The 21,822-nt window shown below is 50.7% G+C and overlaps 1 protein-coding gene across 2 annotated transcripts in view; it reads left to right on the top strand.

Moving 5' to 3' along the window:
• The window catches only part of USP43 (ubiquitin specific peptidase 43), a 52,032-nt gene that overhangs the window by 27,393 nt on the left and 2,817 nt on the right, over window positions 1-21,822 (top strand). Inside the window, exons 8-14 of one of the 2 annotated variants that reach the window (XM_059148478.1) lie at window positions 1,298-1,409; window positions 5,471-5,574; window positions 7,938-8,015; window positions 8,580-8,706; window positions 8,810-9,143; window positions 10,864-11,022; window positions 12,113-12,277. In XM_059148478.1, the coding sequence (XP_059004461.1) occupies window positions 1,298-1,409; window positions 5,471-5,574; window positions 7,938-8,015; window positions 8,580-8,706; window positions 8,810-9,143; window positions 10,864-11,022; window positions 12,113-12,277 (1,079 nt within the window). Of the gene's footprint in view, window positions 1-1,297; window positions 1,410-5,470; window positions 5,575-7,937; window positions 8,016-8,579; window positions 8,707-8,809; window positions 9,159-10,863; window positions 11,023-12,112; window positions 12,278-21,822 lie in introns of both variants that reach the window. The other variant, XM_059148477.1, reaches the window with a different exon arrangement.

The raw sequence follows: 21,822 nt of genomic DNA, 5'->3' as shown, positions 1-21,822 counted from the left end.
GCTCCCTGCTGAGCAGAGAGCCTGATGCGGGACTCGATCCCAGGACGCTGGGATCATGACCTGAGTGGAAAGCAGAGGCTTTAACCCACTGAGCCAACCAGACGCCCCTGAGAGGACTATTTTAATGCCTAAGGCAGGCAGGAGCTGTAAAGGAAAAGGCTAACGTTTTAGACACTGAATATTTTAAGCACAAACAAGAAAATGTATTTATGTCACGTGACAGGCAGAGGGCGCACAATCCACGGTATAAAAACTCCGCTTGGCAATCAGGGAGAGAGATACTCTTAGTAAAACGAAGCACGGAGATTCACGCCAACTCACGAAAGAAACACAAGCATAGGGCTAAAATATCCAGCTTTGTGCGTAGCAGAAGAAATTCTCACGGTAACAGCAAGAGGCTGGTCACCTTTCGGATCACGGTGAGAGAGTTTTGAAACGTGATAAGGCTCCTTCTGGGCAAGTGTTAAGAGAAAGGGGCACCTGCCTCACTGGTATGTGGGTGTGGTTTTTCTAGGGCATGGCCAGCTTTGAGCTTGAATTTCCACTCCTGGAAATGTATCCCAAAGAAACGAGCTGCCGTGTGCACCCAAAGGTGTATGTGCAGGAACACAGGGCTTCCGCCATCAGCGGGCACTGCTACAATGAAAAGATGGGCAGTGATGTGAACGCCTGTCCGTAGAGGATGAGGGGAGTAAACCCCCCACAGGCAGCACAGTCCCTTTTCTGCTCCAGACCCTAACAGCTTGGGTTTGTGCTGACTTTGCCAAGTTTATTCAACATTCTTAGCCTATTGGGTCTTCGTACAACCTTGCATGGTAGCCACAGGACATTCTGGTGGGTGATTTCTCTCGGCAGTGCCCGTGGCTTAGCCAGGACTGGGGCCACAGCCATATCTGGCGATCTGGGTGCTCTGGGCTCACTGTGAATGCTTGGGTCCTGGTGCACAAAACCTGGTGCACAAAACCATCAGGATGTCTGCTGGACCGGCTTGCCTCTGGATTAATCTCTCCCTGCCTCGCTTCCCTCTGGCTCTGGTGTCCTCTGACCCTGTTGTGGGGGAGAGAGTCTCCCAGCTGGCTGATCGTTGGCAGCCATCCGTTTCCACCGCCACGTCTCTCTTTGGCTTTGTATTTCTGGACCTTTCTGTATGCCGCGGCGTGTCCTGCTGCAGCGAGGTTCTCTGATGGGCAGCCTCGAACCGTGCTTGTGCTCAGCTCGTACTCAGTGGAGAAGTGTCTCTGTTGAGCTGTGTTGGTCTTTCCTTCGCTGAGCTAACCTGATCCCTTCACTTGTTCAGGTTCGGGCCACCTTTCCTGCTGAGGGAAGACAGAGCCATTTCCTGGCTCCAGCTGCAGCAGTGCATTCTCAGTAAGGTCCGCTGTGTCATGAAGAGTGAGGCCCCGATCCAGGTCAGTGTGCATCGTGGGGGACGGAGAAGGGGTAGGGATCTAGGAGGAGCTCAGGCTAGACGGGCATTTGCTTTTAAAGAGGGTGTTTACACTGCTGGATAAAACAGCTTTGATCTTGGGCAAGGAGGTGACCATTCCATGGCCTGTGCTTTTACTCTTCGCACCATCACAATGCCTTTCATGGGCAGAGCCCTTTTCTCGTTAAATCTTTAAAAACACCACTGGGATAGCATTGACATAGTTCTTCTCCATTTTCTACATTTATGGCTTACCTGTGGTTTTTCCTGGAGCATAGTGAATTACAGTAAACTGTAACTTACACGTTTGCATCCAGAATTTCAGGGGACTTGAGGCCTCACCTCTGTGGAAAATGAAAATGGGTGTTTATGTCTAAATGAGAACATCTAGATGTTAAACTAATTTTGTCCAGTGTTTGGTTTTTTCCTTTTTTTTTTTTTTTTAAAGATTAAAAACTCAAGGCAAAACACCTTTTATTGCCTTACTCCTTTATTTATTCCCAGGTAGGTAGTTAACAGGTAAACCCAACAAACACTAAAACCATTCCCTTTGGCCCCCAGGGTATCAGAAACCATTCCTGTGGTTCAGAAGATGTTGACATTTTGTGGGGGGACAGGTCAGGAGCCTCAGAATTTTGCTTCTCTACGTGAGAACTTCTCAGAGGTGATTTCTTCATAATTCATGCTCCTTCCTGCTGGGGGAAGACCATACATTTGATTCAGGAGGTACTCGAAATAACATTTTGTCAAAGACTTTCTCTACGTTTGTACCAGCCTGTATCTCTGAAGGATTTTTTTGCCGTAGTGCCCAAATTAGAGCCTCTCACTTCCCTCTAAATAGGTCAGAATATCTTCTAATAATAGCTCCAGGCCTCTGCCAGCCTTGTCCTCCTGATCTTTGCAAGTGGATGAAACCACTGTTAGGGGAACTTGGCCGTCCTTGTCGTCCACCTTGTCACACATGTACATCTGCCTCTGCACCTCTCTGGGGTTTGCAGAAACCCATCAGGCAATCCGTGGGGCCAGGAGAATAACAGAGGCCACCTCCCACGGAGTATGGGTGCCTTTCTGCAGACTCTTTGGTCACTGTGGGGGTGGGCCTGATTTTCTGTGGGAGAAGAGTGTTCTAAACGGTGGTGGGGTTCCTAGGATAGCCCACGCACTTCACCCATAAGGCTTTCATTCCTTAGAAGATCCTGGCTAGGTGTGGTCATCATTGAATGCATTCAGAATTCTCAACCTGGAGCTCAAGAGAGGAAAAGGAGTGAAGGTTCCAAAATGAATTTTCCTAGCTGGGGATGGAAGACAGGAGAACGTCTTCCAAAAATGACCAGTTTGCTGGACACACTGAATTTGTTTTTTTTTTGTTTTTTTTTTTTTTTAAAGATTATTTATTTATTTATTTGACAGGCAGAGATCACAAGTAGGCAGAGAGGCAGGCAGAGAGAGAGAGGAAGAAGCAGGCTCTCTGCCGAGCAGGGGCTCGATCCCAGGACCCTGGGATCATGACCTGAGCCGAAGGCAGAGGCTTTAAACCACTGAGCCACCCAGGCACCCCCTGAATTTGTTTTGAATCCTGAAAAGCAGGGGTTTATCGCTGTCAAGACATTTTCTGTGGTCACTCTCTAAACTTGCTTTGTGTGCAGACGGGGGAAGGTGTCTCCATGAGGTTTCGTGCCTTGATTGTGTGGGTCATGTTGCTCTCCAAACAGCAAGGCTCAATTAGGAAAAAGAGCACCCCCACTCCCATGGCCAAACCTCACCATACCTAGATTTAAGAAACAGTCTCCTTAGGGAAGTACACCCTTCCCGGGCCACCCATGGATCAAAGCCTCTGGAGACAGCTTGCTTCCTGCGATTGCCTTTGCCTTTGTTAAGGCTGTACATCAACTGGAATGAGGTTATGGTCCAGGCGGGCATGGACCTTACCAGTGTCCCCTTGCTCCTCGCACACAGGAGCTGCCGGGAGGAGGAGGTCAAGGCTGTCTGGGGGCGTGTTAGGTCATGCCCACACACTGTCGCTCTTTCCTGGAATTCCAGTACCCTCTCTCTCACCTCCTCCCCTGTCTGAATTCAACCTATAGCTCACCCATGCTTTGTAAGTACTGATGTGTCTGCCTTTGATCACTGTCAGAATTTGGAAGGAAATTTCATTGTTTTTCTGATTAAAGCTAAGCTCATCGGTGACCATTTTAAGAATGTATTTGCGAGGCACCTGGGTGGCATAGCAGGCTAAGCGTCCAACTCTTGGTTTTGGCTGAGGTCTGTGATCTCAGGGTTGTGAGATCGAGCCCCACGTGGGAGTCTATTTGGGATTTTCTTCTGTCCCTCCCCGCCATACACTCGCACGCTTTCTCTCTCAAATAAATAAATAAATCTTTTTTTTTAAAAAAAAGGACTGTATTTACTTAAAGATTCCATCGATTATTTTTTTTTTAAGATTTTATTTATTTATTTAACAGAGAGAGAGATCACAAGTAGGCAGAGAAGCAGGCAGAGAGAGAGAGAGGAGGAAGCAGGCTCCCCGCTGAGCAGAGAGCCCCATGTGGGGCTCGATCCCAGAACCCTAGGACTCTGAGATCATGACCTGAGCTGAAGGCAGAGGCTTTAACCCACTGAGCCACCCAGGCGCCCCTCCATCGATTATTTTTAATGGTGGTAAAATATACATGACATTGATTTTAGCCATTGGTAAGTGTGCGTTAGTTACAGTCACGATGTTGTAAAACTATCACTGTATCTTTACCCCAAATTTTCAGCATTCCTACCAAAACTCTGTGCCCATTTAACAACTCCCTATCCCCTAGCCCTTAGCCTCTGGTCACTTTCTGTCCCTAGGAATTTGCCCGGTCTTGGTATCTCATGAAGCAGAATCATATGGTGTTTGTCCTTCTGTGTCTGGTCCAGGGTATTTCCGAGGTCAGCACATGCTGGGACACGTGTCTAAATTTCCTTTTTAAGGCTATATAATATTAATTGTGTGTGTAGACCCTGTTGTGTTTATCCATCTATCAATGGACACGTGGGTTGTTTCCACGTTTTGACTCGTGTCAGTAATGCCACTTAAGGCTCCCTTCAACTTCAAAAACGTTAGAATATTTTTAAAAACATGCATCTTTGAAAACGTAGGCAGTATTTCTTTATGTGGCTTATTTTGAAGTATATAAATACTCCTTAAGCATATGGGGTGTAAAATAGACACTGGCTTGCTTTTAGATCCTTGCCTTGTTTTGGCCATTGGGTGATGATGATAATCCTCTTTAAGTCAGGTAAAGGATCGTTACTGAACGGAGTGGTTTTTTCCATTGACTGTGCCAGCATCTCCAATTAAACGTCAGGATTTAAAAACACTGTTCCTTGTTTGGGAAAATTTAGTATGTTAAACAGTGTTAGATTGCTATGTTACAAGATCGCTATGTTACAAGTGTTACAAGGTACAGTGTGTACCTTTTTTTTTTTTTTTAGAGGGGGGAGGGGCCAAGAGAGGAAGAGAGAGAGAGAATCTCAAGCAGGCTCCACGCTGAATGCAAAACCCAAAGCAGGGCTCGATCCCATGACGCTGAGATCATGACCTGAGCCGAAATCAAGAGTCAAGACGCTTAGCCGACTGAGACACCCAGGCACCCCTATGGTGCGCATCTTTTAAAAAAATTATAATAAAAAATTTAAAAAGGACCTTTATATCTGCAGGTTTTGAGTACTAATTTTTTAAAAGATTTTATTAATTTATTTGACAAAGAGAGACACAGCGAGAGAGGGAACACAAGCAAGGGGGAACGGGAGAGGGAAAGCAGGCTTCCTGCCAAGCAGGGAACCCTATGAGGGGCTCGATCCCAGAATGCTGGGATCATGATATGAGCCGAAGGCAGATGCTTCATGACTGAGCCCCCCATGTGCCCCACTGAATACTAATTTTTAAGGGAATACTCAAAATAGGCTATCAACAAAAAGGGTGACGGTCTTTGGATAATTTATTTTGCCCTTGAGCGTCTCAGTGCAGTCTACGCGATGCTGACTTATTTGCTCTGTTTGATGTCTCCTCAGAACCTGGGATCTCTGTTCTCTGTCCGGGTTGTGGGGCTTTCTCTGGGCTGCGGCTACTTATCCCCGCAGGACAGCCATCCCCTCTGTCACTGGGCAGTGGACAGGTAAGAGGGGGTAAGACAACCGGTGTCCTTGTATTGACCGGGGTCCTTAGAAGTTCTGTATCCGTACATTGACTGTCGTATCTGCTCTTGGTTCCTTGCCTCCTGGTTGTTAGATCCTTGGACACATTCTGTGCTCTCGACCCTTAAGTCTACAGAGATGCTGCAATGGCCACCTTGAAGATGAGGGTCACTGAGGTTCTCAGAGATCAGTTAACCTGCTCACTTTTTTTTTTTTTGAGATTTTTATTCATTTATTAGAGAGAGCACAAGCAGAGGGATGGGTCAGAAGGAGAGGGGGAAGCAAGCTCCCCACTGAGCAGGGGGTCCCATGCGGGACTCAATCCCAGGACCCCGAGATCATGACCTGAGCAGAAGGCAGACGCTTAACCCACAGAGCCTCCTGGGCATCCCTAACTTGCTCCGACTTACATAGCTAATGGCCCAGCCTGAATGTGAACCCATTTCAGTCTGGTAGAGAGACCCAAATTCCTTCCATGAGCTCATGTTGCCGAATTCAGCCAGAATGTGCCATCTGGGGTTGGGGAGAATTCTGCCACGGAGTCTTGGGCTCAAGCTGTAGAACACTATGTCTGTGATTGAGGGGTAACGCCAGTGCCCCCCACGCCCCCACCCCCCACTGCCACGGCTTTCCACCTGTCTCGGCTCTGTCAGGCTATGCACATAGGCTGCAGAGTACCTGGGGCCGGTTTTTCTCTGTAAACTGTCGAGTACTTCTGGTCATTTTCCCCACTGACACAAAGCTGCCAGTAAACATCTCTGACTTTCTGGCTGGGCCAGCTGAAGCTGAGTGAACCCTTAATACAGGCATGATACTCTGATTTATCATAAGAAATATGTCTTCGGTCTTGTCGCGGAGAGCTCGTAAGACCCTTGGAATGCTTTCTGCGATCAGTGATAAAGGTGTCTTATTCTCACTCACATGCCCCTTTCGACCACACCCAAGTTTACACTAATGATGAGATCATTTTTGGAAAGAACCTGAGGATGGGGCCAGGTTGCCAGGGGAACTAACCCTGTGATTGAAGATTGGAACTCTCCTTCCCACCCAGAGGCCTCGGGATGGGGAGGGGCTGGAGACCAAATTCACTTCTAGCGGCCAATGATTAATCAACTGTGCTGACGTGAGGAAGCCTCCCTAAACACCCAGAAGGGCCAGTTTGGGGAGCTGCCAGGTGGGTGAGCACACAGAGGGGCTGGGAGGGCCAGTGGTGGCCCAGAAAGGGCATCGAAACCCTGCAGCCCTCCCACACACGTCACCCTCTGCCTGTCTTCATCGGCTGTACCTGTCCTGAGTTACAGCCTTCCACAATGAGCCAGTGATCTAGTAAGTGAAATGTTCCTCTGAGGTCTGTGACCTGCTCTGGCAAATTTATCAAACCCGAGGAGGGGGCCCTGGAGACTCCCAGCTGCGGCCCACACATCAGAATGTCCAGATGACAACCCCGACTTGCAGGTGGTGTCTACACTGGGAGGGGGCAGTCCTGCTGTAGGACGGAGCCCTTCACCTGTGGGGTCTGATGCTGACTTTGGGTAGATGATGCTGGAATTGAGTTGGTTGCTTGATGGTATTGACCGAAGCCACACATTGGAACGGGCGTCAGAATCTGAATGGGAGTCAGGATCCTAGTGAGGAAGGACCCCTCCCTTTGTAAAAACCAGGAACCCTCAGGGTAGGGCGTAAGCCCAAAGGTTCTGTGCCATGTGTGCTTGTCCACACCCTCTTTGCTCAGGACCCGCTTTACGGAGTTAGGGAAGCTGGAGAAGTGTTGGCTCATCCTGCTTGGATCCGAGGGGAGAAGGGAGCACAGGGGTTTGTGGGGGCTCTGAGAGAGGGCCCCCCCTTGCAGCATTCTGGCTTCAAAGTAAATTCCACAGACTGATGCCTGCCTGTCCGCTGATTGTCCCCGGCCCATGACAGAACTGGAGAAGAAACACTTAGGTGGGTTAAGGCATTAGGTCAGGGCCATTGAAAATAATGACAAATGTATAATCATTTTGCATTCTCTATGATAATTTTTTCAATTGAACTTTTATTTTGTCCCCCCATTATTTTTGTTGTATTCTACCGAAGGATCTGCCTGTAACGGTTTAGAAACAGACCAACAAACAGGTCTTTGGCCACAGGAAGTTTGAGAAGCCACGGAAGGTGGGCCACGCTTAAGGAAGAAGGCCTTCCCCAGGCCAAGGCCCTTGTGGTCACGTGTGTGTGTGCCCTGGCCCCGGTTCACACTCCGATTGGTCACTTGAGTTTGGGACATCCGTCCTGGGCTTGGGACATCCCCCCCATAGCTGGGGAAGGAAGCCCGGAGCTTTCTGACTGGCTCCGTGTTCTCTCCTCTCAGGGCTCTGCACCTCAGGAGGCCGGGAGGCCCTCCCCATGTCAAGCTGGCCGTGGAGTGGGACAGCTGTACCAAGGAGCGGTGAGTGCAAGAATGGGGCGCCCATGGGGGGGTGGAGGGGCGGACGGATCACAGGCCCTGCGGCCACAGATAAATCTGGCCGTGCCCCACTCCCTTGACTAGCCCGAAGGCATTGACGCCCTGCGGTCCCAGCTTCTGGGAGACCCTCATGACCAGCATCTGTAGTGAAACACCGCTAGTGGCCGCGGTCATGACCATGCTGGGCGGTGTGAGGAGCAGCGGTGGTGACAGCAGCGAACACGTGTGTGATGTCGGCCCCGCCGTAATGCACGGTTCCCAGATGCGTGAACCGAGACACAGAGCGGGGATGCGGTTGCTCAGTGTCCCACAGCTCAGGGTGGGATTCGAACCCAGGCCGCCTGGTGCAAGTCTGCACGCTCAGGCCCTCTCAGCCTGGCCATGCCTGTCACCCCCCGAGTGCATGTGGCCATATTCTGAAAAAAGCACACGGGTCAGCCCAGCAGGTGTTCATGACTATCCTCCTGTGGGGTCCCTCCAGGAGATGGGGGGGGTGGAGAGCGCGAGGGGCCTCCCCCTGATGCCAGTGGTCCCCACTGCTTGCAGCCTGTTCGGGAGCCTCCAGGAGGAGCGGGTCCAGGACGCGGACAGTGTGTGGCGGCAGCAGCAGGCCCACCAGCAGCACAGCTGCACCCTGGACGAGTGTTTCCAGTTCTACACCAAGGAGGAGCAGGTGGCGCGGCTGGGACTGTGGGTGGGCCACGGCGCCACGGGCCGGAAGGGGACATTCCTGGACCGGAAGGGGGCACTCACCGTCCCCGTGGCTTCCTTTCCAGCTGGCCCAGGACGACGCGTGGAAGTGCCCGCACTGCCAGGCGCTGCAGCAGGGCATGGTGAAGCTGAGCCTGTGGACCCTGCCCGACATCCTCATCATCCACCTCAAGAGGTTCTGTCAAGTGGGCGAGAGGAGGAACAAGCTGTCCACGCTGGTCCAGTTTCCGCTATCCGGCCTCAACATGGCTCCGCACGTGGCACAGAGAGGCACCGGCCCCCCGCCGGGGACGGGCTCCTGGCCCCCCTGGAAGCAGCCGGCCGGCCTGCCTGCCGGCTACCCGCTGGACTTCCTGTACGACCTGTACGCCGTCTGCAACCACCACGGCAGTCTGCAAGGTGGGCATTACACAGGTGAGCCTTGCCTCTCGGCTCGTGGCCGCCATGGTCACACGTCCTGACCGGGGCCGAGCTTGCAGCTGCCCCCGGGAAGAGGTCTCCCAGAATGCCGAGCTCCCGCAGGTCCTGGGCCCACACGGACCCCTGGTCACATGCCAGGCACCTGTCACAGAACGGGGTGTTGGGCGGTTAAGGTTTGGGGATTGGGGGTACACACGCAAGTTCCCCTTCAATGCAGGCTCTGTGAGTGGCACTGGAGCTTCCATGATGAGTGACAGGAGTGCTGCCCTCATGGCACTGCAGTCTAACTGCAGACCCAGTGAAAAGACGCTTGTCGCTTTGGCTCTTTGCCTGCCTGGCATTACAGAGGGTGTTTGACCGTGTCTGTGATGGAGATAAGGCCTCTCTGAGGAGGGCGCCTACAGGCCCAGAGCTCAGGGAACTAGGGAGGTGGATAAGGGGAGGAGGACCATGATGGGAAGCGGTAATAGTATGTGCAAAGGCCCTGGGGCGGAGTTTGATGTGTTTACAAAATGGTGCAAGCCTGTTGTGGCTGACGTCTAGTGACCCAGGACTGAGGGACACAGATGAGTCTGGAGAAGTAGACGCCGCATGTAGGCCATGGGTGAGAGTTCGGGTTTTTTTTTTCAAAAGGTATCGGGAAGCCAGTAAGAGGCTTTAGGCAGAGGCCTGAAGACATGATCTAGTTTGCGTAGCTGTCCTCAACGAAAACCAGGTAGAAGGGATTAAGGATGGGAGTTAGAATCCCAGTTGCTAGGGCTCCAATGAGAGATGGTGTTGGCTGGGACTCAGGAGGGGACAGTCAGGGTATTTAAGATGCATTTTGCAAGTAGGATCAGTGAGACTGGCTTTTGGACAGGGGGTGGGGGAAGGGAAGGGAAGGGCAAAGGCGAGCCCCTACGTACCTGGTTTGGGAGTAGCACAGGGTTCAACCACCTGTGGCCCATGGGCCAGATCCAGTCCACCACCTGTGTCTGCATAGCCCATGAGTTAAAAAAGGTCTTTACATTTTAAAAGGTGATATAAACAACAACAACAAAGGAGAATCTGTGTCAGGGACCATCTGGGGTCATACTTGACCTGTAAAGCCTGAGCTGTTTGCTCTGTGGCTCATTACAGAAAAGTGGGCTGACTCCGCTTTAGTGGGTTCTGGCTCATTCGCTGAGACATGGAGGGAAAGGAGAATATTTTGTAATTGTTGAGAAGGTGGCGAGAATCCTGTTGATGGGCTTTTTCCTAAATAGTTTGTTTTTATTTTCGGGTTTTAGGCAGGAAGGAGGCGTACCATAATCCCAAATGAGTTTGGTTTTTTTTGCATACTGACACAGGTAATGCATTTCGAAACTCCCCGAGGACCCGTGTGAACATTGACATTATTGTCTGGCTCCATGATTTAGGGCTCCCTATTGTTGGAGATTTTTGCCTTAGCGAGGGCTGCAGCGTAAGGATTCATCTTCAAGTCACGGCACGCTTATCTCAGTCAGCATCAGGGAGCGTGACAGATGGATCTTTCTGAGTCCACAGAATTTATCTCTGGTCAAAAATGGACCGATTTTTCTCATTCAGTTACAAACATGTCGATTTTTCAGCTCTGCTTATCTGAAATACCTTTCTGGTTTGGTTTTTGTTTTTGTTTTGTTTTTTGTTGTGGGGTCGGGGGATGCCAGTAATTGGCACTTGGGGTTTTGGACCTTTGCAGCCTACTGCCGGAACTCTCTGGATGGCCAGTGGTACAGTTATGACGACAGCACGGTGGAATCGCTCCCAGAGGACGAGGTTAACAGCAGAGGGGCTTACATCCTGTTCTATCAGAAACGGAACAGCATCCCTCTCTGGTCAGCCAGCAGCTCCCTGAGAGGTAGGTATTTACTGCTCAGGAAGGAGAGGGGAGCTAGAGAGGTACTTGGCCGAATGATGACCAGGACAGGGAGGACGCATGGGATCTGGCATGGGGAGCTCCTCCTGCAGCACAGAGATTTGGGCATGACAGGCCAGTGTCCCATTCATAAGGAACAATATCAGGTAGCAGGTGCCTCTTGGCGGTTTGGGGGTTTCAGTTTCCCTGTCTCTCTTGAGCCAGACTTTAATTTTTTTTTTCTTAAAAGATTTATTTTTCTGTTTTTCAAGCCAGAGACAGAGCACAAGTGGGAGAGGCAGGAGGGAGTACCAAGCAGACCCCTGCACTGAGTGCAGAGCCCGATGCAGGCCCCAGCTCACGACCCTGAGAGCGTGACCCAAGCTGAAACCCAGAGTCAGACGCTCTACCAACGGAGCCTTCCAGGCGCCCCTCGAGCCAGACTTTAATTTCACTTGTGCACATACTTGTGTTCCTGTTAGGAAGGGCAGGGTGGTTGTGAGGGACTCGGGGCCTCGATAATAAACTTAGCGCCTTCACTGTACCCAGTGCCATGTTCATTAAACAGCCTCAACTTGGCTGTCTGGAGGGAGAAAAAAAGAGGTCAGAGTTGACCTCCTTAGGTGATTCATCTCACTCACAGTCCTATCCTTATCTTTGGAATGAGAGAGCTTTTTAAAAAAAAATACTCATATTTTCTTCCTAATAATCATCAGAAGGTCAAATTAAACTACCGACGCCCCCAGAGGCCTGAATCCAAGGAAGTCTGCCTACCTTTTTCAGGAGACAGAATGAATGAAAACACAACTTATGTAGACAACCAGAGTCGGTGACCAAAGTAAGGGGAGGGACAGCCTTTCAGGACCCGTCCATGCCCTGACCTCTGTGCCTGAATGCCTTTCCCTACATTTCCAGCTTGGTCACACGGCAGAGCTGTTAAGGGGGCTCTCTTCTGGTTCTGACGTTTGTTTATGTCCTTCTGCTCTGGTTCTGCAGTCCCAGGGCTCGGGGGTGGGGGTCCAGCCACGCAGGGTCCTCCAAACCGCAACCAGGTGGGGCAGCGTCCAGCCTCCTCCCTGTGTTTACCCCACAGGTTCCACCAGCTCTACCTTCTCTGATCACTGGGTCCTTCGACTGGAGAGCAACCACGGCAGCGCCCAGGGGAGCTTGCTATCCTGGAGCTCCAGCCCTGGCCCCTCCCGGCCCCAGGAGCCCGACACTCCCAAATTCACCACCAGCCTCCCTGATCAGGAAAAGGGTATGTCCTCTCATGTCGGCCAGATTGGCTGCTTTTTATTTTCCATTTCTGGGACTCAGTGGCTTTGGGTGTAAAGACTGCCCATCTCTCCTCTGAGACCAGCCCTCAGCCTCCCCCTCCCTTGTCCACTGCCCTCCAGCGGCAGGTACGTTCCCTCTCGGCTCCCTGGAGCCTTGTGTCTAATGGGGACGATGATGTGTAAATGAGTAAATGCATTAATGGCATAATGAGAAGCAGGGACCAGGGGAAGAGGTAGATCATCAGAGGGATAAGTTTTCTAGGCGGGGTTGCGGGGGTGAGATGTCCCATCACAGGGACGGGGACAAGTGTGGGAGGGCAGGTGGAGAGCTGACCGTGGTTGTCCCAGCTAGATAGTGGCGTCGGCCCTGGCATGCTGGGTAGGGGGCGGTCAGATTCTGGGTGTATGGGAAACTAGAGCTAACAGGGTTTGCCGCTCTGGGGCATTAGGGAAGGAAGGAAGTCAGAGAGGACTCTTGGCTGAGCATCTAAGCAGGTGGCCCGCACTGCAGGTTGTGAGACGGGAGAGGGAAGAGGTCCGTTTTGGAGGGAAATTTCACACGGTCATTTCAAGACCCCTGTAGGACTTCAAGTCGGGATGATAACCAGGGGAGACTGTAAATAGTTGAGAGCCCTCAGCACGTGGATGGCACCGAAAGCCCAGGGAAACTGGGAGGACAGAAAGGAGGAGAGCCTGACGCCACGCCCCGCAGCTGCCGCCACATCCGGTGTCGGAAGCCAGGGGTACCTACGGAAGCAGAGTCTTTCTGGAAAAACCGCGAGCATACATGCACCCACGTGCCTGACTGCATGTGTGTGTGTGTGTCGTGCAGCCTGTGTGTTCTTCCCTCGGAAAGAAAAGCAGCAACGCGCTCTGATTACTTACAGTTTCCATGTTTCCCATTAGCTCCAGAATTCGTTGCTAAAATAAGATGATTATTATTATTATTTTTAAGATTTTATTTATTTATTTGACAGAGAGAGATCACAAGTAGATGGAGAGAGAGGCAGGCAGAGAGAGAGAGAGAGGGAAGCAGGCTCCCTGCTGAGCAGAGAGCCCGATATGGGACTCGATCCCAGGACCCTGAGATTGTGACCTGAGCCGAAGGCAGCGGCTTAACCCACTGAGCCACCCAGGTGCCCGAGATTATTTTTTTAAGGAAGTTTGATATACATATACGGAAAAGTGCATTCATCACGCATGTCTATCAGATGAATTATCATAACAGGTACACACTCACGTAACTCTCATCTGGTGAAGACATGAAAGGTCTGGGGCCTCCCCCACACCCCGGTTTTCTCTCTCCAGCATCACTGTCTCCCTCCTTTCCAAAAGGGGATACCATTCTGACTTCTTTTTTTTTTTTTTTTTTTTTAAAGATTTTATTTATTTATTTGACAGAGAGAGATCACAAGTAGGAAGAGAGGCAGGCAGAGAGTGAGAGAGGGAAGCAGGCTCCCTGCTGAGCAGAGAGCCCGATGCGGGACTCGATCCCAGGACCCTGAGATCATGACCTGAGCCGAAGGCAGCGGCTTAACCCACTGAGCCACCCAGGTGCCCACCATTCTGACTTCTAACACCATAGATCCCTTTGGCCCCTGTGGGAACTTGGCGTCAGTGGATCCCTGCCGTCCATACTCTTTCCCGCTAGGCTTCCTTCGCTCAGCGATCTGTGAGATTCGTGTATGCTGCGTGTAGCAGTGTTTCTTCCACTTAGTTCCATGGGTCTGAAACAACAAAACAAAATCAACCCTCAACCAACTGGGACACAGAAAGTTCTCTGCACAAAATTTTAAGTGTCCACAAGCGAGCGAGTGACAGACATTATCGGTTGATGGTTCACTCCGGTCAAAAGCCAAGAGCAGGGATTTGGGAAGAAAGCAAGCACGATGGGTTGGGGGCGGGGGAGACTCACCGCCTTCTCTCCGTGGGTTCTGAAATGGACCTGGGGCTGGCCTGGAAAGTTCGGCTTGGTCATCAAGGGAAGCACCTCGAGTTACAGACGGAGGGATCCTTCAGTTGTTTGGTGACTGTCCAGAAATCCCTGCAGGTTTGCCGGGGAGCACACAGGAGGGGTCCTCTGCATGGGAGGTGGGCTGCCATCCTTCCCGGCATCTCCACCTCAGCGGATGGGTCCGCTTCCAGCATCAAAACCTCCTACCTTGCAAGAGGCGTTTATGGTTAATTTACATACTCTGTTGTGGTTGCTTTTTGGGGTCGTTTCCGGTTCGGGCTTGGTTCGGTGTTTCTCAGGGTTTGGCATGTTGGTAGACGAGTAGGCAGAACACGGATAGGAGCGCCCCACATGCCTATGACATCTGTCCAGTTTCCTTAGAATGCGTTTCTGTGGAAGCAAAATGTTTAACGAAGTATGTTGGGACTCACCCTGTCTGAGCACTCCTCTTCCCCTCTCATGATGGACATTTTAGGGTCGCATCTGGCGAACAAGAAAGGCCTTCTTTTCCAAGCTTGCCCATCCCCATCAGCATGAGCCTTGGGCGAGCTCATAGATCATCCTGGTTCTGTTCAGTGCCATGGGGCCTCGGGCCACTTCTCACTCCTCCCGGGCAAAAGGCATTTCACACCTGCCCCCCCCCACCCCCAGGGAGGCTAGCTTGCGAGATGGCCCGGCTTCTCAGCCTGGTGCTCAGACAGCGGTCAGGCCCAGCGTTCGAGAACCCCCCCACCCCACCCCAGAGAGACAGGGCTAGGGTATCTCAGTTTGTCACCCGCATCTCCAGGAGGGTGACATGAGAAAGCTGAACCTTGGAAGTCACCAGTCGCCAGCTTGCCTCCTTGGAATAGGGATTAGGGCTGCATATAGACACTCCCCCCCACGCCCCCCCCCCCCCCCCCCCCCCCCGCTCCACAGCTGCCTGGTGTAAATTGCAAAACCAAGTTTATTCGCGTGGCCTTGGCAAGATCCTGGCTTCCGAAGGGAGTGGTCCCTCTTGAGGTTTGACTGAAATGGTGATGGGATTTTGGAACCTGTTGAGACAGTCGAATCCAGCCTCTTTTCTTATTTTCTGGCCTGGGCAGGATCTAACTCCAGCATACAGGTTTCGTTGGCGGTTGGTCCCGTGCCCTGTCTCTGTGGGTTTGGGGGAGAATTTTGTCACCGTCGAAAGGAATATTCAGGTTCTCTGGAGAGGAACATGGACAACTGGGGAGTTCTGTCTTTCCAGTAGCTATACTATTAGATTTCGAAAGGCATTTTAATCCATTTATTTATTTTTCTAAGATTTTATTTATTTATTTGACAGAGTGCACTAGAGAGCACAAGCAAGGGTGAATGGCAGAGGGAGGGAGAGAAGCAGGCTCCCTGCCAAGTGGGTAGCCCAACACGGAACTTGATCCCAGGACTCTGGGATCATGACCTGAGCCAAAGGCAGATGCTTCACCGACTGAGCCACCCAGGCACCCTAAGTGCATTTTAACCGACAGCGATGGACCCAAGTTTTGTGGGAACTATAACTTCTGTCACTGGGGACCGGTGTAGGGAGAAGCTCTTCAGGAAGGAGGATGTGATGGGGCACCTGGGTGGCTCAGTGGGTTCAGCTTCAGGGTCCTGGGATCAAGCCCTGCATCGGGCTCTCTGCTCAGTGGGGAGCCTTTCTCTGCCTGCCTCTGCCTACTTGTGATCTCTCTCTCTGTCTAATAAATAGAACAAATAAAATCTTTTGAAAAAAAAAAAGGGAGGATGTGAAAACACCTTACTTTTGCAAATTTTATTGAAAAAACAAACAAACAAACAAGACCCCAGCGGCTGGGGCCCTTCGCAGAAGTCCCCCCCACCCCATCCCCAACCCCGCCCCGATGCAGAAAGGGGCCCTGGGATTTCATCCTTTCAGCAGACATGCTTCTGATGGTAAATTATCCCTGTGGCTTTTATTGGGCCTTGGAGACTTTGCTTTTCATTTTATCAGTGCTTTACCGGTCCAGACTGTGTTATTTCTGGGTTTTATTTCCATTTTGAAGGTTATCTGGGAGTTTTCAAGCATTTATGATTTGGGGGGGGACGTGATATCTCCCTTTAATTCTTTCTAATTTTATGGGTTGTGATCCCAAGAATGTGGTTTTCAAAAAGCACTCCCTTATTTATGACCAGGTTAAGTACACATTCATTATTTCGTCTGTCTTCTGTGTACGCATGAAATAATGCCCGTTGTGTCTTTTGGAGGGATACGAGCTTTGTGTTGTAACTGCTAAATGAGGTGCGTTGATTTTGGGATTCACTTCACCTTGTCTTTAAATTGACTTTATCAGGGACTGCCTGGCTAGGAAGGAAGTCTAACTATTGCAACCTTCCTGGGTGGCCGTGTTTTTAATCAGGTATCCAGAGACTTCAACAGTTTCTGCTTTATATTTCCTCTGCTTACTGTTAGGTCTTCTTTATAAACTGTCTGTTTTCATTATAATGTGGCTCTTTATCTAGCTTGATGCTTTTCATCTTAAGTTCTACGTTGTCAAGGGGCGCCTGGGTGGCTCAGTCAGTTGAGGGTCCGACTCTTGATTTCCACTCAGGTCCGGATCGGAGGGTCATGGGATTGAGTCTCTTGTCCAGCTCTGGGCTCCACGGAGAGCCTCTTTGAGATCCTCTCTCTCCTTCCCTTGTGTCTCTCCCTCTGCTTGTGCTCTCGCTCTCAAATTAAATACATAAAATCTAAAAAAGAAAATTCTATCTTGTTCAAGATTAGTTCTACCCTTACCTTCTTTCTTTTTATTTGCATTTGTCGGGTATCATTTTGCTATTCTTTGCTTTATGAATTTTTCCTTTGGAGTTAACTTTAAGTGATTTTCAGTAAACACTGTTGCAGTTTTATTATTTTTATTGTATATTTTTAATGTCAGAAATTGAGAGCTTCTCTAAAAGGGGAGCGTTCAGTCCATTGATACATCTTTTTTAAAGATTTGATTTATTTGCCAGAGAGAGAGCATGCACCAACAGGGGGAGTGGCAGGCAGGGGGAGGGGGGAAGCAGGCTCCCCACTGAGCAGAGATCCTGACGTTGGACTCAGTCCCAGGACCTTGGGATCATGACCTGAGCCGACGGCAGATGCTTAACCAGCTGAGCCACCCAGATGCCCCGTGTCCATTCATAGAATTTAAAGTAACAACCATAAACTTGATTTTGTTTCATTGAAAAAATTTTTTCTTATTACTGGTTTTTTCTTTTTTCTTTATTTTTGCTGAGTTGATCATGTTGCTCTTTGTTCCTGTTTTTCCCTTCATCTGGAAGTTCTACCCTGCTTTTCCATCTAATTCATTGTCCCTTCATTCTTTTCTCTCATTCTTTTTTTTTTTTTAAAGATTTTATTTATTTACTTGACAGAGATCGCAAGCAGGCAGAGAGGCAGGCAGAGAGAGAGAAGGAAGCAGGCTCCCTGCTGAGCAGAGATCTTGATGTGGGTTCGATCCAGGACCCTGAGACCATGACCTGACTGAAGGCAGAGGCTTAACCCACTGAGCCACCCAGGTGCCCCAAAATGAGCACTTTGAAATGCTTTTAAGAGTTCCCTCTGGTCTGTTTTAGGAGCCCCCTCCTTCACTTTACTCCCTCCCCTGTTAGATTCTCAGAGATGCTCCAGCCCTCGGTTTCAGGCTGTGAGCGCTGAGCCTTTCCAGATCCCACACATGCAAACATCACTTTGTAGCCCCATCGTGAGACCCGGCGGGGGTACGTGGTACATGGGCAGCAGGCTCTGCGGAGCACCCCATCTTTCTTCTTTCTGTGCTCCTGCGTCTTGAGGTCTGGGTTCTGAATCTTCAGTGTTAGGTCAGAGTCCTTTCCAAGGGTGGGTGACACGCCCATCCCTCTGCAGAGGCACGGGTATTTCCTTGGACCGGAGCCTGGGTGGCCCCTTGGCCAGTTGGAGGACTCATTGGATTAGAATTCTTCCTCTCCAGTGTCTGTAGATGTCAGGGTTGCAGGTGAGAAGCCTTTTTTTTTTCCCTTCCTTCCTGAAAATCATTTGTTCTTTCTCACTGAAAGCATTTGCGAGTCTGTCTTTGACCTTGGAATTTGGAAATTGCACCTGTATGTGGCTAGGTCTGTGTTTTCGTTCATGTACAACCTACAACCTCCAGAGCCTGACCGTCTGCAGACACAGCTTTTCTTTAGGGAAACTGTTCTTTTAATTATCATCTGACTTTTCAAATTCCTGGTATTTGCCTGGTGGGCCCCCCTGGATCCATTTTCTGATTTAGCTTTTCCCTGTGATTTTTCTGTGTCATTTTGCTCTAAGGTGTGAGATGTTCCTTTCCCTTTATCTTTTCTGCCACTGATTTGAGTCTCAGCAGTGACCCTGTGGGCCTTCAATGCATTTACTGCGTTTTAAAACCTAGAAGACCTTTTTTCAGCCCTCTCTTGTCCTATACGCGAATCTCCCCGAGAGCTCTTTTTCTCTGTTCTTCCAGTGGCTCTGTTTCTTTGGGGCCCTGTTCTGTTGGTTCGCACGGTTCCGTTGATTCTATTTATTTATTTATTTATTTGTGTGTGGGGTGTGTAGTGCACAAGTAGGGGGAGCAGTAGGCAGAAGGAGAAGCAGGCTCCCTGCCGACTAAGGAACCTAATGTGGGACTCCATCCCAGGACCTTGGGATCATGACCTGAGCCAAAGGCAGGCTGCCCAACCAACTGAGCCACCCAGGTGTCCCGGTTCTGTTGATTCTTATTCTCTGACTCCCAGACCTCCTTCCATGGGTTGTTTTTTTTGTTGTTGTTGTTTCTGCCCATTGTGGCTCCCTCATTCTTGGGAGTGATGGAAGGGTCAGTCGGCCTTGGCTCCCAAGGCAGCCCTTCCCCTTGCCAGCCTCATCCTCCTGGCCTAGTCACAGAGATGGAGGGGGCTCAGCCATGTATCTTGTCCTTACCCTCTAGGGGACCAGAGGACAGTCAGGGGGTCAGGCTTGCCCCAGGTTGCCTCTGCAACCAGAGATAATGAGGTCTCCAAATACAGATGGGGGCAGAAGATGAGAACCCTTAGTGGAGAGCCTCTTCTCCCTTGGTTACAGCTTTGGTGGTCTGTTTGCTGCTTTTATGACCCACCAAGCTCACTAGTGCCACAGGGCCTTTGCACTTGCTGTTCCCAATGCCGGCATGCTATTTTCCCCCAGTCTCCACATGGCTTCTTCCTCCCTTTCCCTCAGGTCTCTCCTCACTCCTCTGTCGCTGACCACACTACACCCCCTCATTCTTTGTCATAGCTCTCAGCACTATATTCCACGATAGCAAACATGGTTGCTTTCTGGCAAACCCCCTTAGGGACAGGCACGTTGGGCTTTTTTTCCCACAGCTGTATTCCCAGCACCGGAAATAGCCCTTGGCACCCAGCAGGCTCTCATTACGTATCCCTTGACTGCGTCAGGGGGTGGCTCTAAGAGGCACAGTGGAAATCTTTGCACAGACTGAGACCAGTGGACCCGGAGGCTGGTCCTGTTTTATGGGACTAAGGATGGCTGGGTGGAACCCGCCCCTGCTCACAGCACGCATCAGGAGGTCAGACTGATGCTGATTTCATTAGCCGAGGAAACAGAGTCACAGGGGAACAGATAGGGCATTTCCTAGGGCAGCATCTGTCATTCCCAGAGGCATGGTGCAGGCGGGGGCTGTGCCCTCCAGTTGCCCGGCCACGGCCACCATCTGTGTGAGGAGGCCTCGTGGGACCTGGGAAGCCCATCAGGCAGGCCCTGGGGTTTCTATATCCTTCAGGAAGGACTTAACTACTTACGTCTTCCATGTGGCTTAAGGCTCTAGGCCCTTCCTGCTTCCCAAGCTGACCAAGTGTGAACAAGGCCACAATTCCAGGGTGGGGAAGAACCCTCACTTGGGCATCTCTGAACGCTACCTCTGCCTCCAGCTCCCGGTCTCCAGGAGGTCCCCCCAGGGACGAGCAGGAGCAGCTGCCTCCCCTCCCCCAGAAGGGAGAGCTCTGTGAACAGTAAGCATCAGCATGGGCTCTTTCTTGTCCCTTCTGTCTGTATACCACACCCACTGTGCCTCCCCTGCTGCCGTCTGGAGAAAGAGGAGGAAGGGCTCGCATGGGCATCTGCAGTCCCCATGCAAGGGAGCTGCAGGGGTGACACAGGCCAGGCCCCCAGCCTTTCATCCAGGAAGAGGGGCCGCACTGCCAAACCACCTGCCAGGCTGCCAGCTGTGTCCTCTTGTCCTGAAAAGCTGAAAGTCACAGCTTTGTCCTCCAAATAAAAGCTTCCCTTTCTACCCTTCCCAGGGTTGTGGGCAAAAAACATGCATGTCTCAGACCCCAGGATGGGAACTTAATGGGGGAGCAACAGAGTCCATCGAAATTGAAGCTGTAAGCTATTTTGGGTGACATTATGTTTCTTGCTGACCGATCTGAGGAAATGCTTTAAAGAAAATAATACCATGTGAAAAAAAATTATTAAAAGCCACCAGAACGGTCCAGGGCAGGTAAAATTCCCCAGGAGCCTCAGATGCTGTCATACCCCTCCAGGCACCAGTGGGCACTGGGCTCTGCCTTCCCATCACCTCTTCCCCAGGAGCCGGCACTCCCTGAGCTTTCGCCCGTCCCCTGAGAACCCTGGGTCCCTCTGCCTCGAGTTCATCCCAGTTGGCTGTGCTGACAACAGGGGTGTTGTATGGAGGAGGGGTAGGGCTGATCTCATGCTCACCGGTGTGTGTGTCGGCTGTGGGCCAAAGGCTGTGTGGTTGACGTCAGATCTTCTTCGAAATGCATGTGACTGTCCCTGCACCGTGTGGTTCGTGCGGGTGAAGCTTCCCCCCCTTCACAATGACAGGCATCTTGGACATCAAGCAGCAGGCTGAGCCCGGCTGTGGATGAGCCAAGGCAGTATAATGGTTCAGTGACCAATGACTGCGAGTTGCTTTACTTTTTGCATTTATTATGTTAAAATACACAGAACGAAGTTGATCCTTTTGACCATTTTAAGCACACATTTTGGGTGTTCGCATCCACGCCCGTGACTCTTTTCATCTTGTAGATCTGAAAGTCTGTCCATTTCACAGTAATGTGACACCCTCCCCTTCCCTTCGCCCTGGCCGCTACCTGTTCACTCTTTTTCTCTCTGGTTTCGACCCTTCTGAGCTCCTCATGCGGGGAAATCATGCAGTGTTTGTCGTTTTGGGATTGGCTGTGGAAGTTGCTCAATACTCCATCATATGAATTTCAGGATGGATTTTTTCTTTTTTTAAAGATTTTATTTATTTATTTGACAGAGATCACAAGTAGGCAGAAAGGCAGGCAGAGAGAGAGGGGGGAAGCAGGCTCCCCGCTGAGCAGAGAGCCTGACATGGGGCTCGATCCCAGGACCCTGAGATCATGACCTGAGCCAAAGGCAGAGGCCTTAACCCACTGAGCCACCCAGGCGCCCCTCAGGATGGATTTTTTTGATCTCCGTAAAAATCCCCATGATGGGGATTGGGCTGATGCTGTAGATCAGTTGCTTTGGGTAATATCATTTCAGCAATATTAAGCTTTTGAATCCATGAACATGGGATGCCTTTCATTTCTGTCTTTAATTTCTTT

Source organism: Mustela lutreola, chromosome 15 (assembly GCF_030435805.1).
Source record: "Mustela lutreola isolate mMusLut2 chromosome 15, mMusLut2.pri, whole genome shotgun sequence".
NCBI classification, from domain to species: Eukaryota; Metazoa; Chordata; class Mammalia; order Carnivora; family Mustelidae; genus Mustela; species Mustela lutreola.
The sequence above is the reverse complement of the archived record's forward strand: the minus strand, read 5'-3'. Positions and strand labels throughout refer to the sequence as shown.